The sequence below is a fragment of the Ascidia mentula genome, chromosome 7, assembly GCF_947561715.1.
Source record: "Ascidia mentula chromosome 7, kaAscMent1.1, whole genome shotgun sequence".
NCBI lineage: Eukaryota > Metazoa > Chordata > Ascidiacea > Phlebobranchia > Ascidiidae > Ascidia > Ascidia mentula.
Genome location: NC_138572.1, coordinates 14,583,312 through 14,597,106, shown reverse-complemented (window position 1 = coordinate 14,597,106; position 13,795 = coordinate 14,583,312). Strand labels below are relative to the sequence as shown.

General features: G+C 38.8%; 1 protein-coding gene and 1 long non-coding RNA gene across 5 annotated transcripts in view; both read left to right on the top strand.

Annotated features, from left to right (window-relative positions):
- The window catches only part of LOC145908051 (uncharacterized), a 161,810-nt gene extending 156,875 nt beyond the window's left edge, over positions 1–4,935 (top strand). For all 4 annotated transcript variants that reach the window (XM_082995227.1, XM_082995225.1, XM_082995223.1 and 1 more), the window contains 6 exons: positions 630–793; positions 1,068–1,168; positions 1,573–1,706; positions 2,133–2,756; positions 2,908–3,008; positions 4,420–4,935. In XM_082995227.1, the coding sequence (XP_082851353.1) occupies positions 630–793; positions 1,068–1,168; positions 1,573–1,706; positions 2,133–2,255 (522 nt within the window). In that variant the 3' untranslated portion in view covers positions 2,256–2,756; positions 2,908–3,008; positions 4,420–4,935. The remainder of the gene's footprint in view (positions 1–629; positions 794–1,067; positions 1,169–1,572; positions 1,707–2,132; positions 2,757–2,907; positions 3,009–4,419) is intronic.
- The window catches only part of LOC145908060 (uncharacterized), a 134,613-nt gene that overhangs the window by 4,345 nt on the left and 116,473 nt on the right, over positions 1–13,795 (top strand). The window lies entirely within an intron of this gene.

Sequence of the window (13,795 nt, the reverse complement as noted above, 5' to 3'; positions counted from 1 at the left end):
AAACATATTTACACGGCATAGAAAAGCAGCGATGTAACGACCGTTAATAGCTTGATAAGCAAACTATCACCCAAACATATCTCTTGAGTTGGAAGAATCTCAAACCACCTCTGTAACAGTACAGTCCGCTGGGGTTACTCCAGGTCACTTGTGTCACAACACAAGGCATGCAAGATTAAGTCAGATAACTAACAATGTACTTCACAAAAACATTATTTTGGCATGAACAAACCATTTTCAAAAAGAATCAGCAAGAATTAAAAGTTTGTATGTTTTAGTGCCTTCTTTTGGTTCATCCGCTAGACGGCGCTGTCAAGCCATTCTAAATTTAATATGCCATTGGTCGGTGGGAAAGGTTACAATAAATTGAACGAACTTTCAACTTACTGTAGCAAGTTCTGTAATAAATCCGGAGTCGGTATTTCACAAGCTTTTCAATTGATATATTCATATGTATATGTACCGCCTATGCTTCTAAACATCACCAGTATAGCTTATTCAAGTAGAATGTGTTTCTGTTGGGTATATTGCTATCAGGAGATTATGATAATACAAATTATCATACTGTAAAACATTGAATTGAATAAACTTGCTGGTTGTAATGGTTTCGCTTTGTATGTAACACACAGCTAATCATCAAGATTGGACCAACTGGAAATGAATGGAGTGCAAGGCCCTTTTGTCGTCTGGGCAGGGCAAGATTAAGCAGAGGGGCTAAGTTTCAAGTCATTATTCGTATTCACACCATATCCATCATGATATATTACAACGGAGCTCTTACCTACGTCTTACCGTAAGCTAACATTAGTTTGTTATTGTATACAATATAGTGCAAAATATATATGTATTGCCTATGCTTAAATGTTGGGTCGAAAAAGTAATGCATTTGTAACTAGAAAAGAATGGATAATGCTTTCTACCAAAAGATAACTGGCTTTGTGATGCGTAAAGACAATTTATATTCAATACTTCTAATACTAATTGATGAATATTCAACAATGTTAACTCTTTTCGGAAAAAGTTGGAGATTTCAAAAGATTTTCATGTAGTTGCTCTTTGCTGTTTAGAATTACGAGAAGATTGCCTTCCATTGGAGAAACCAACCACATTGCTCTTTACAACCCGCAAAGGACAGAACATTTTCGGCTTTTAACTGACCAAGATTTAGGTTAGCTGTGCGAAGTTTTCCACAATTTATTACGGGGATGCACAACTCGGTCAAGCGTGTCATTTGTGTTGTAAACCTTTTGATTAAAACTCATGAAAAGTATTTTTTAGACAATATTACAACCTAAAAATTGCGAGAGGGATTTGAACGCTTGTATCACTATGCCATGAAACATTTTTTTCATGTAGAGTGTACGTCGTATATCCCCATATGACTTCAAATACTAAAAAACGTAAGGCAATATGCACACAATACACAGTTGTTAGGAATATATGTTTCGCCCTGTGGGCATCATCAGTTCCCTGAAAGTAAACACAGCAATAACATGATGTAAAAAACGTCTCATCAACATCCAGGCTGATCGTGTTGTTTAAAGCCAGTGCTATGTGTTCGTATATTCCCAGGAAGAAAACTGCAAGAAGAATCTTGCGGTGAAGACACCACCGACATTCCTGTTCCGGCTTTCTGTCCTGAGGTCAAAGACGGATTAAGAATAGTGGAAGGGGTCAACGCTAACCCCGGGAGTCAGCCGTGGCAGGTAAATGATTTTATGGGAGATTTGCAAAGTTATGTTAAAACGTACAATTATAGGAGAGCTCAATTTAAACCCATGTCTTATATTCGCTGTCAGTCAGATGCCGGCTTTCATAAAAGCTTACTTCCATGTGCACGTGTGTCTGTAACAGTGCTGGTATTTAATGATTGCTTTTTCTCTATATCTGTTATCCTTTTTTGCTTTTTCGGCCGCATGGCATGACCAATTGCCAAAAACCACACGACACACAGTGAATACAGATCATAACATTTCTCTTGTAACTACTTTTGTATATTTCGGTGCCGACTAATCACCCACAAACCCATAATTTCCCCCTACTGGTAAATTTTTCACCGGTTAAGAACCACTATAAGCTTAATATCTTCGTGTTTACATCAAGCGTACGAGGTATTTTTATCATTCTTACAGGTTTCCATACGTAAGAAGTATCCATTAAGAGGCCGCACCCCTCACTCTTGCGGAGGAACTCTCATCAATAGATGTTACGTCCTCACAGCCGCACATTGTGTCGAATCCAGTTCGAAATCTTGAGTAATTTCCGAAGTTCTTTCGTGATGGAATAAATTAGCACAAAGTTCCAGACAGATTCAGGCTCGTAAAAAGTTTGCATTTCGGTGCGCGTTGTGAGAATTTGGTGTCGATTTTAAGTTTGATTTCCTACGACAAGGTTTTCCACTTGGGGTCCACAGACCTCCTATGAACAATAATGCTTTCAGCTATCAAGTTCATTTTGTACGTAAGGATATCACGAAATATGGTCTTAAAAAATTTCATTGTTGGTATGGAGTGCCATAGAGTTAAAACAAATTACCATGGGAACCATTTCCATGGTTACAGGTTCACCAATGAGACGATCGTTCGGGTGGGCGATTACTACAACCGTGACGGACTCCAATTCAGCCAATCAGAGGGCGTAGAGGATTCACGTGACCTAGATATTGAAGAGGTTTACAGACATCCTTACTACTCGTATCATTCGAGTCCAACCAACGACTTGGCGTTGATTAAATTGAGACAATGCGTTTCATTCAAGTAAGATAAATTCGCAAGAGTCCTGGTCCAAATTAGAATGCATTGCCTTGGTTTTTACTCAACGTAAACGTAATACGCCCGAAGCAAGGAGTTATTAAATATCATGTGGAGATATCATTGTTTCATTTTAAACATATTTCTATGGTTGCAGTCGATTTGTGCGTCCAGCATGTTTTCCTCTCGGGCAAAACCAGTTTTCGCCACGATGTCGATGTTGAATATCTGGGTGGGGGGCGCATGGTCCAAGACACTGTAAGTTTTTTATGTTTTTCTGTGCATTAGTCGCTTTATCAGATGTTTATCGACAGTTAAGGGTTTGTAAATAAAAAGGTAAAAACTGGAATGCTGGACTTATTTTTCAAACACGTTTCAAAATTGTCTTTCCATCTGACTGCCTGCCAATGTAGGCGATGCATTCGATGCAGTTTATAATCATGTAATACAGCACTGATGATAAACACAAGTTGTGTTTGAAATGTCTGTTTAACATTTTAGCTTATGGCCTCTAATTCACGGTTATTTACTTCAGTATTTCGCACCAAAACAAGGTTTTTGAAAACTTTAAGTTCCTTTTTCCAAATCCTTCCACAAAGCGATATGGAAGCATCTCTAACACCTGCGCGTTGTGAATTAAATAACATCTGCGCGTTGGCCAAGCATGCGGTGACATGCGACACGAAGTTGTCTTCGATAAGGCCCAAGTTCTGGATAAGGAGTTGGACCACTCCAAACAGCTTTTTCTTGAGTTGTTTCACATTCATAAAAGTAGTAAATGCGTTAACGACAAAGAACAATGTGTTTTCTTTCCGGCAGTTTACAAAAAAAATTTTGTAACTGTGGCGCCTCCTGCAGTGTTTGGTATTTTTGCCTCGTAGCACGTAATTTGACAAGCGGTGTCGATGTGCCTCTTTTTTCTTTTAGTGCCCTTGCGTGTTTTAGTGTAGTCCACTTTGAAATTGCGTTATACCTGATGAAGTCTCGCCACCTTGCAGACGAAACGTTGAAGAAATACAACACGTATATTTTATGCCAGAAGAGCCGGTATGCACTAACTAGCGTCGCTTCGTTAATGTTCCTTTTCCGGCAGCTGTCCTCTGAATAAATGAGAGGAATTTTTGTTGAAACCGAAGCGCGTAATGCTGTCAGGATACACTGGTGAGCTAGTGCACAACTTGCAAGACAACCTTCACATATACGTAGGGATCTCTACAACCGTAATCAGACAACGCTTTATGCTTTTGTATGACAAGGCGTGATCGTCCCATTCCGAAGTGCAGTTTGCGATATGGTCTTGCCGCTTAACTAGCCAGGAAATTTTCCACTTTGTTGTTTATTGCTCCCTAACGATTCGACGTGAAATGCAAACTAGGTAGGAACTAATGGTGACGAACCACAGTAGAGATTACATTATGGCCAAGCAAAGCAACTGGGAACCAATAGTGTTGGGACATGATATTAATTCGCCACAAACTGGTTGTTAAAAAAGTTCTGTTTTTGTTGTTATACTTTCAGCAGGTTTAGTCACAAAGGTAAAAGCTGGAATGCTGGGCTTTTTTTCAAACACGTTTAAAAATTGAATTTCTATCTGTCAGTGTAGGCGTAATTGCGCCTTAAAAAACAACTTTTCTAACAATTCTCACATAAATATTTCATTTAACTACAGGTTTTGGACGGCGAGGTGGCCGAGTGGTTAAGGCGATGGATCGCTATTCCAAAAGGCTCTGCACGGATTTCCTGTTCCGAAAATTCACAAGCATTGATATCACCAGGAAATTTGTGGAACTATGCGACGTATGAATGGACTCGCAAATGACGAACTTTAAAACGTTTAATGTTTGTTATTTTCCTTGCACGAATCCAAAGTGGTTTAAACATTTTCCTTGCCTGAAACCTAGCTGTGAGTTGCAGTTCAGTGGCGGAAAACGCTATTGTTCAATAGTTTTGATATCTATTTCTCAACCGCCGGTCCACGCCAACTTTTCTGCCGGTCCGCCAAATATATTACAATTTTACATCTCAATTGCAAAATGAAAGATGTTGAAGGCTTGTCTATTGATTAAAGAAATGAAACATCCAATTTCAAACTGATTTAGACCAAACTTCTCATTAAATTGAATTTTTCATACTTCTTTTGAATTGCATATTTTTTTCGTAATTACATTTTGGGTTGATTTTGAAAGTCCACCGGTCCGCAAAATTTGTTTTGAAAGTCCACCGGTCCGCAAACTTAAAAGGTTGAGAACCACTGGTAGCCTATAAATTTAAGCGAAGCAAAAAATAGCCGTTCGAACAAGTGATTATTAATTTCAGACCAAGTTCAGTCGCTACATTACAGTATATATTGAAATACCAGGCTGCTGACCAATTGTATTTGAATCAAACGCCAGTGCTGAAAAAATTATCATCAAAACAAAATTGTAGTCTATTGTGAAACGCTAATTTCAGTCCCTGTATCAACCAGGAAATTCGTAAGGGACGTTTTGTCCCACAAGTAAAACAGGTTGCTAGTTATGGCGGAAGCTACAGCAGCTAGATGCGGTCGGGCCGATTCGTTTCGTTTCCCTGATAAGTAGCAAGGTGCATGGGCAACACCGACCAGCTATATTCTGGATTACGAATAATAAAACCACAGGCGCTTGGCGGTTCCAGGTGTAGGCGATGAAACAGTTTCCTTCGCTGTAATCTCGCAACTACAGAAGCTCTTTTTTATAAGAAACTTGTTTTGGAAGTAGTAGATTTGCTGCTCGTGGTGGTTTTACTGATTCGTAGGTAACCAGCCAATTTGCTGTTGGATGTACGTCACAACATGTAAAGGTTAGCTAAAAATGCATGGTTTAGATAGGAGTTATTTACTAAAACGTGTGTAGCGCAGCCCCAAACCTTTTTGTGGGAAAACTATTACGTTTAGGTAAAGCAGAATTTGTCGAAGAATGTTGTAATCCAGCACCAAAAAAAAAAATTTCTTTTTAGTCGACGCAAAAATTAACCGCAACTAGCGCATCTAGCAGCTGCATTGCATTGATGTGCACGTTTACTGTGTGGTTAGTTGGCAAAATCGCAGCATATAAAACAAAAGACTGAAAATAAAATCATAAATGTGTTCTCCTAATTCTCTACGTCAGGGATTCCCAAACTTTTTGGGCCGCGGACCCCATTTTCTGAACCTGTTTTTCTCGGATCCCCTGTCTTATGTCAGCGTTGAGAATACCACAAACAATATCAACACTGGCGATTAGGGTGAATTCTTACAATCGTAAGATACAAGGATAGTGTAAGATCCATTCTAAAGTGGAGTAATTGTGAAATGTACGTATTGTAAAGCTTACGAAACCGCAGTTATGATCACTGCAGTGATTACTGCTTACGCACTGTATAAAAAAAAAAATGTTTTTTGAGGTATCGTTACAGACCCCAGTGCAGTCGTTGCGGACCCCGGTTTGGTAATCCCTGCCCTAGGTCACTAAAGAACGTTTTGCAAAAGATTTTAAAATTTACGAAATTTTCCTAACTTAGTTGTACGCACCAACAAAAAAACATAACAGATACGCTTTAGTGTCCGTCTACTTTTAGTTTTAATATGATTAAGATTTATTCACTGCAGTAAAAACGCACACAACAGCGAAAGTTGGTTTCACGCGCGCTGGTTGCCGTTAAGTGAAGATATTTTTTCTTCGCCTGTACGAAATTTTTTGTTTTTTGTGCTTGGCACTTACATTCTTCGACAAATTCCTGCTTTGCCTAATCAAAAAGATTTAGGCTGCGCTACACGCCTTTTAGTAAATAAAACCAATGCATTTTCAGCCAATCTTTACCTGTAGCGTTGTGATGTTTAAACCATTGATGACGCGTAATCGAAACTATGAATAGGAATTGTGTAGCCTGTATGTTTAGAGTTCCCAGTCGTCCGGACATTTACGAAAATTGGCGGTTTAATTCCTGTGTACGTCAAAATTACCGGAATTTTGAAGACGGTACCTCTCAACCTCTTATAATAACATCTGAACTAAGTATCATTCTTTAGTTGTGACGATCGAGAGTCTGAAAGGTCTTTGATGCCTTTTTGTAGTCAAAATTTATTAACGTAACTGAAATAGCTGTGTCCGAAATTTATGTTGTTTGTGAATTGCACTGTTAAGAACTTCACACTGTCCGTGCAGATGGTAAACCAGTATAAAATTCAGTATTCAGCTATAATATGCAAGCTCAACAACGTCCTGACAGATTGCGCACAAACATTTCTAATGCTAAACTACCATCAGTATTTGGTATAAATTATAGTTTAGTCCATGCATAAAAATGTCAAATTTATTCGTTCCCTTTCGTCGTCAGATTCAGTTTCATAATGGAATTCGAATCACGACAAAACGTAGCGCTTTATGACGTCACCACTGCTGTGTTTTCGTATGGCGTGCAGTAGTTTTTTGTTTGTTGCGTCATTAGGTAATGGGACGAATTTGTGATGTTAACGCATGGTGTCTTAGGGTCGGTAAGCATGTGTTGTGCCGTAGACAGAAGTTTGTTAATGTATTAATACATAGAGTTGCCTCCTTGGTGAATAGATTTTGTGATAAATATTCAGGTTGCGAATATTTATTCGACATTGTATACGTGGGTCGAGCGGGGGATTACCCAACCAACACAGCTGATAACTCCACATGTATTTACTTGTGGTTTGTGACCAGTGGTGGGATTCAGCCGGTTCGCACCGGTTCTATAGAACCGTCTCACGAAATTTTATGAGATCAGCGAACCGGTTAGCATTACTGGTTGCTGTCAATATGACTTTTTGTAACATAACCCGCTGAAAAATATAACTATTGTGATAGAACCGGCTGACAAAAAAATTTAATCCCACCACTGCTTTTGACTGAATGCTGCCAATCGCATGACTCCCTATCGCCCGTCTGTGTGGTGGTTATTGAGCATCTACCATTCTTACATGCGGTGCCTGCTTTGAGAACTGACACAAGTTGAATTCCCATAGTTACAACTACTTACATTAAATCCTGGTGTTGCTTGTAGAATAATTTGTAAAACTATAGCAAGTTACAAGCAGACAGTTCCGCCATTTCAACGCAAGATGCCAAACGGCGGAAACAAACGTTTTCCTTGCCTGCAATCTTCAATACTGGCTTCAATAAATTAACCATAGTTTTGCTTACTTTGCCTGGCAGTGCTTACTGTAGTGACCAAATATGTGTACTTCAGTTTTTTTCTGGCATCTACAATACATTTTATGTTCATGAGTATGTGTGTTTTTAAATTGCATACAAATCTTTACCCACCGTAGGCTATATATGTGTGATATATTTCTACACTGTACTTGCAATACAAAGCTACACCTGCTAATCCAAGAATGGCCGAACGACAAACAGAAGGAGAAAACTCACAAAACATTGTTGCCGAGGTAAGCTTGTTGTTCTTGAATATTAAGATTTGCTGTACTGGTGGTAGGGGTTGGAGAAAATCATTTGGGAGTGACAGATTTTTTTTGCACGTAACAAAACGCATGTGGGCAGCTTAGAGCAGTATTGGATTTCAGAAAATTTTAACGACCATGCTGTCTTTTTGGACGATTAATATTAGTGTGTTTGGTAACTTTTGTTGGTTCCATTCCAGAACCTACACCTACATATTGGTGACGTACATCACCATCAGACTGTAGAAGAACATCTGCATCAGACTGTGGAAGAACATCATCATCACGCCCATTATCATGAATCAACCATTACAGAATCAGAAGATAAACGAGGTAGGGAGTTTTACTAGGGAAGTTTGGAATACAAATGCTTGTATTCAAGTCGAAACCCAACTGATTTAGCATTTATATTCGACCATTTGGAGATGACGAAGTGTTAGCTTAATGCGGCGCATTTACTAATATCTGTGTCTTGCCCCAGCAACAACATAGAATCGAATTGACCATATTATGTGACTAAGACCGTCACATTAAAATTGTCACTACTGATAATGTTTCACTGATTTCTTCATTTTTGTTTATGGTTGTCAGCAATTTTGCTACCAATGATCAGTTAGGTTGCCATGCATGATGCATTGCTATGGAAATCTGGTTCTATGTCACGAAACGCAAGTTCATGTAAATGTACATCGTTGGCTTTTATGTATTAAGTTACTGAGCAAGAGCAATTAACATATACCACGGAGATAGTGACTGCCTGTAGCATGATTCACACCAAACGCGTCTAGCCATGACGGCGTGATTTTCTCGTTCGAAGCGTCTGACGAGTTAAATCTGATTTAACTTTGCCATCAGCCACAATGATCCAAAGCTCTTTTTCGTTCGGTATTTGGCTAGTTATGATTTATTTTAGGTGGTTTTAAACAATTCTATTTGTACGTATATACCTTATTTGGTGATAAGATTTATTGTTGAAAATGGCGCAAATTGTTTTGCGGTAATTAATTTTTGGACATTGGAAAACGTTTTTTTTTTATTGTAGATCACGAAACATTGTAGATCAGTGCCACTTATGGGGCGCCGTTTTGAAAAAAATTAACTTGCCGCAAGATAGCTATTTTTCACAATGGCATCGACGCGCCTTTTTGAAAAATATTAACTTGCTGCAAGATAAAGCTAAGTTGCGGCAAGATAGCTAAGTTGCCGCAACATAGAGCTAAGTTAGTCATTTGCTCTTCCACCAGTAAAAGCGAACCAAATAATACATATTTCGTAAGTAAACGCTCCGTACATGAATATAAAATAGATCAATAAGTCAATTGTCGTAAAAAATAAAATTAACTGAAGTTTCCTATTGACGTTTTTACGACACAAAGACGCTGTAGATATTGAAATGATTTGCCGCGGTGGCGACAACCGCACTGCTAGTGTAAAGCCTCTTGGCGCTTCCAAAAGCGCGGAAAAATCGGCGACCGCTACGCATCGTCAGCCGCAACCATCAAATCCAGTTACGGTAGTTGTTGGGGCGGAGTGCAAGTGCGAGCAAAAAGTTCTGTCGTTCAGCATGATACTAGAAGGTGTGGACGTGCATGTCTTGGTTGTCACAACACCGACCTCTGCTTTTAAGGAAATCCATATTTTGATTGAAATAAGAATGTGTCTGACTTCAGCATTTAAGTTGAAAGCATTCTGTTCGTGACCTTTTTGCGTGAAATGTGTAAAAACGTTTCCAGACACTTTTACGTGTTTAGTAATTTGTGTTTGGATCCAGATGCTCGGGAGCACTCACTTCCTTGTAGAATCATGATGAGCATCCGATCATATTTGTCTACTTGAACGAATAGAGCACTTTACAGCTTGTCAGAATAATGCGTTTAACAGGTTTCGCAAACTGTGTGTGCCGCGAAAAATTGATGAAAGAGTTTCGACGGAGATATGAAACCATTCTACACATGCGCTTATAAGTTGCCACTGCAAACATTCTGGTTATGTGGCATCAAACCATGAATTGTTTAAATAGTTTGCTCACAACTCATAACCTCGTGACATCACAAATAACCTACGTAACCATTTTACAAACCATTTGAGGACAAGTGTTGGAATATTTCGGTAGCAGTTACAAGCGAAACTGTGCAAACATACGGGAAGTAAAAGTGTTTGTGAAAACGTTTAAATCAGTTGGTAGATACGACAGTACAGGGACAGCTATTTCCAATATGGTTTACGATGGACAGAAGATTCCAGTTTACCGTATCTAGTGTTAAGCCAAACTGTCAAATGAAGCTACGGTGCCAGTAAGTTACCGAGGCATCTTCACGCCGATATCATGGGCTTAGAAAGTGAGGAATTTTCTTCACGCTTCTTTGGCCAATATGTAAAACAAACACTGTAGCTAAAACACCTACGTTTATCTACGATGAAGCATTTTTTGCTGACTGTGGAACGGAAACACTCTCATACAATCGCTGAAAGTTCTTCCTCTGAAAAACAGAAAATATACAACTTTGTAAAAAAACCTGGCTTGTTTCCCATGTTTTGCTGAGTGATTATAATTTCGATTGAGGAACATAACTAGTAGAAAGTTTCAACAATAATGAAAAATATTACTCACATTATTTGACTTGGCTATAAAGCGGGTTAGAACTGTAGCATTAACAGTAGGCTGCTACACAACATGACTGATTACTCATGCTTTTAGGATGCGATTTGTCAGTTATAGCAGGATTGAAACATCACTGTCGTTATGAACATTGACTTCCGTCAGACACCATGTTGGCTGCAGGTCCCGTCACCGATGGTGTTCTTGGACCAGAAATTTTTTGTAATTCATAAGTCTTTGATTATTCTGCAGATATAGCCTCAAGATTGAACCGCCTTTTTAGCTCAATTTTATACAGCACCCGTTACCGCGTAACTACCTGACTTAAAACGCCCAAAACTCTACTTAAAACTGCCTAAAACTGGCTCAAATTCGTCCAAGCAGAGACTACTAACTTAGTCCAAGCAACGGCACATGTGCTCAAACGTAAAATTGAACCCCATGCATCACTGATTGCTTTGTGGCGTCCTTCTTTTGTGACAGAGGATTAAATTCAAAGGTGGAAATTTTCCGGAGCCAAACATATTTTAGTAGAAATACCAATATGCGTCCTTCAGCAGTTTTTTAAGCTCCATTAAGTGTACTGCATTGTGGGTAAAAATCCAACCAATCAGAGAGTTACAACCAAATATACTCTGTAATGTTTGTCGATGTCATCTGAAATTATGTTTGTTCCTACCCCTACGAAGCAAAGTAGTTCCATAAATTGACCTAAAATAAGAGTTAGATCAACTAAAACTTTGTAAACAAGCATTTGAAATGAAAATATGATGATACATTATACAGTTGGCTAACAAACTAAACAGCAGAAAATTTTTTCCCGTTTTTGTACTTAAGGATTTTATCATTTTTCTGTGGCATTAGAAGTTACCATTACAATATAATTTGACAGATAAACACTAATCCTTAATTTGTGTTGTGGTTATGCAACATGCTGCAATAAAATTAAACCAGCCAAGCATAGATACTAGAGGCCTAGAGCCCACTGTTTTGTCTAAAAACAACTGTAACATGGATTTATAATCTGAAAAACCTGTTTAAAATTTGCAGAAGAAAAGTTGCAACAGGCAGTTGATGAAATTAAAAAGTATCACCTTGAAAATCTTGATCCCGATGTTGTCCCTTACAGTGAAGAGTTGCAAAAGGTTGAAATACCAGAGGTTCAACCAACACTGATAGATACTGATATTTACAAAGGAATTGATCCTCAAAAGGAAAATGAGTTTCAGCCATCGACAAGCAAGTCGGGCGAAGCTCAATTTGTTGGTGAACACATCAAATTTCAGCAACTAGTTTCAAGCTTCAAAGAACAAAAAAAGGAAGGCATATTTCTAGCTTTTCTTGGACCGGCTGGTTGCGGCAAAACCACTCTTTCAAAGAGATTATGCAGGCAACTAGAAACAGAACATCACTTAGTGCTTCATCTTCGGTTCATGTATTCAAACTACTGCGATAGAAAGCTTACTTTGCAGGAGCTTCTGCTGGATAACCAGTTCAACCATGCTTCACAGGAAACACTCAGTTTGGTTTTCCAGTGGATGATAAAGAACCCAGAAAAGTGTGCTTTTATTTTTGATGGATTAGATCAGGCAACCTGGACACTAGAAAACCTGGCACCTGTAAATGAGAAGTATCACACTCCCTTGCCAGTACAACAGCTTGTTGCTAACCTTTGCAGCAGGCAATTTTTTCCAAAATCTAAATTGATTTTTACTTCTCGACCCCACTCATTACTATTAATACCATTAGGACTCCGACCTAAGCCAACAATTTATGTCACTGATCTTTCTCCTGAGGATGCAAAGGCATTGTTTTTTGGTTACGCAGGTGATAAAGCAAATGAACTGTGGAACAAACTTGCAACTAAATCTCCACAATTGCTTGATTTATGCCGCAATCCAATGCTTTTACAATTTATTGTTTATGCTGGGTTATTTGGTGAGGTGCACAGTATTTCCACCATAACTAATGTATTTGATGAAGTTTTGCAACAACTTGGTCACTCTGAGCATGCAAAAGGAGAGAAATTAGAAAACCTCAAATTGCCACTTGGCCAAATGGCATATGAAGGCCAGATTGGAAAGTTTGCAAACTGCGCGGAGGATTTTTTTCTGTGGATGGTGAATGCGCGGATTGTGCGCGGACTAGCGATTTTTTTGCGCGGATTGTAGTAAATTTTTTGTTGTTTAATATACTGTGCCTTTAGAAACAACTCTATTTTCCCTTTGGCAATAACTATGAGAAGAATGTATTTTTAAGAACCGATTCATAATATTTTAATGTTGGAAGGGTTTACTTCAACGAAATCGCACTTTTCACAGATGATTATATCGGCTTTTTAAGCGGTGATCAGCTGCAATGGATTGGCGTAGTTGGCACGGGTGGCGAAAGCTAGTGGGAGGGTTGTGAGTTGGAGTCCCGTGTTCATAGCTTTTTGCTCTGGGAACTTATTAATATTTTATTGGTGTTATTCTTGCTGTCACGCAGTCACAACGTACAACTTAACAAAACGATTTGCCACAAACAACTGTAAAGCAAAAACAAGCGTTTCAAAACGTTTTAACTTTATTTACACTTCATTTGTAACTTAGTTGCCATCACGAAAATTTATAAAAGAAAGGGAAACTTGGGTTCCTCATTTTTGAGTCTTGTAACCACTTTAGAAGCAGCGCCATGCCTATGTTTGCTTCGACGATCTTTCGATATGGGAATGAAGTGCCTTCTTATCCCATGTTTCTTGCTGCCTTCAACATAAAGTGTAGCCATCTCGAACAAAGCCTCGTCACACTGGATTGTATGGGGCAGAGACCAATCAACGATTGTTCTGTTCTTCAGAACTTCAAAACTTTGTTGCCCATCCATTTCTTGTTTTTCCATTACTCGGTAGAAAGACTCGGCAACTGCTTCGGTGCCTGTTTTTGCATACATAATATCAAAAACCAAGCAAAATTCCTGACCAATTTTCGTGTATAGCTCGGGGTCGGTGTATATAGCGTGGATAAACTTTCTTTCGTTGAAGGC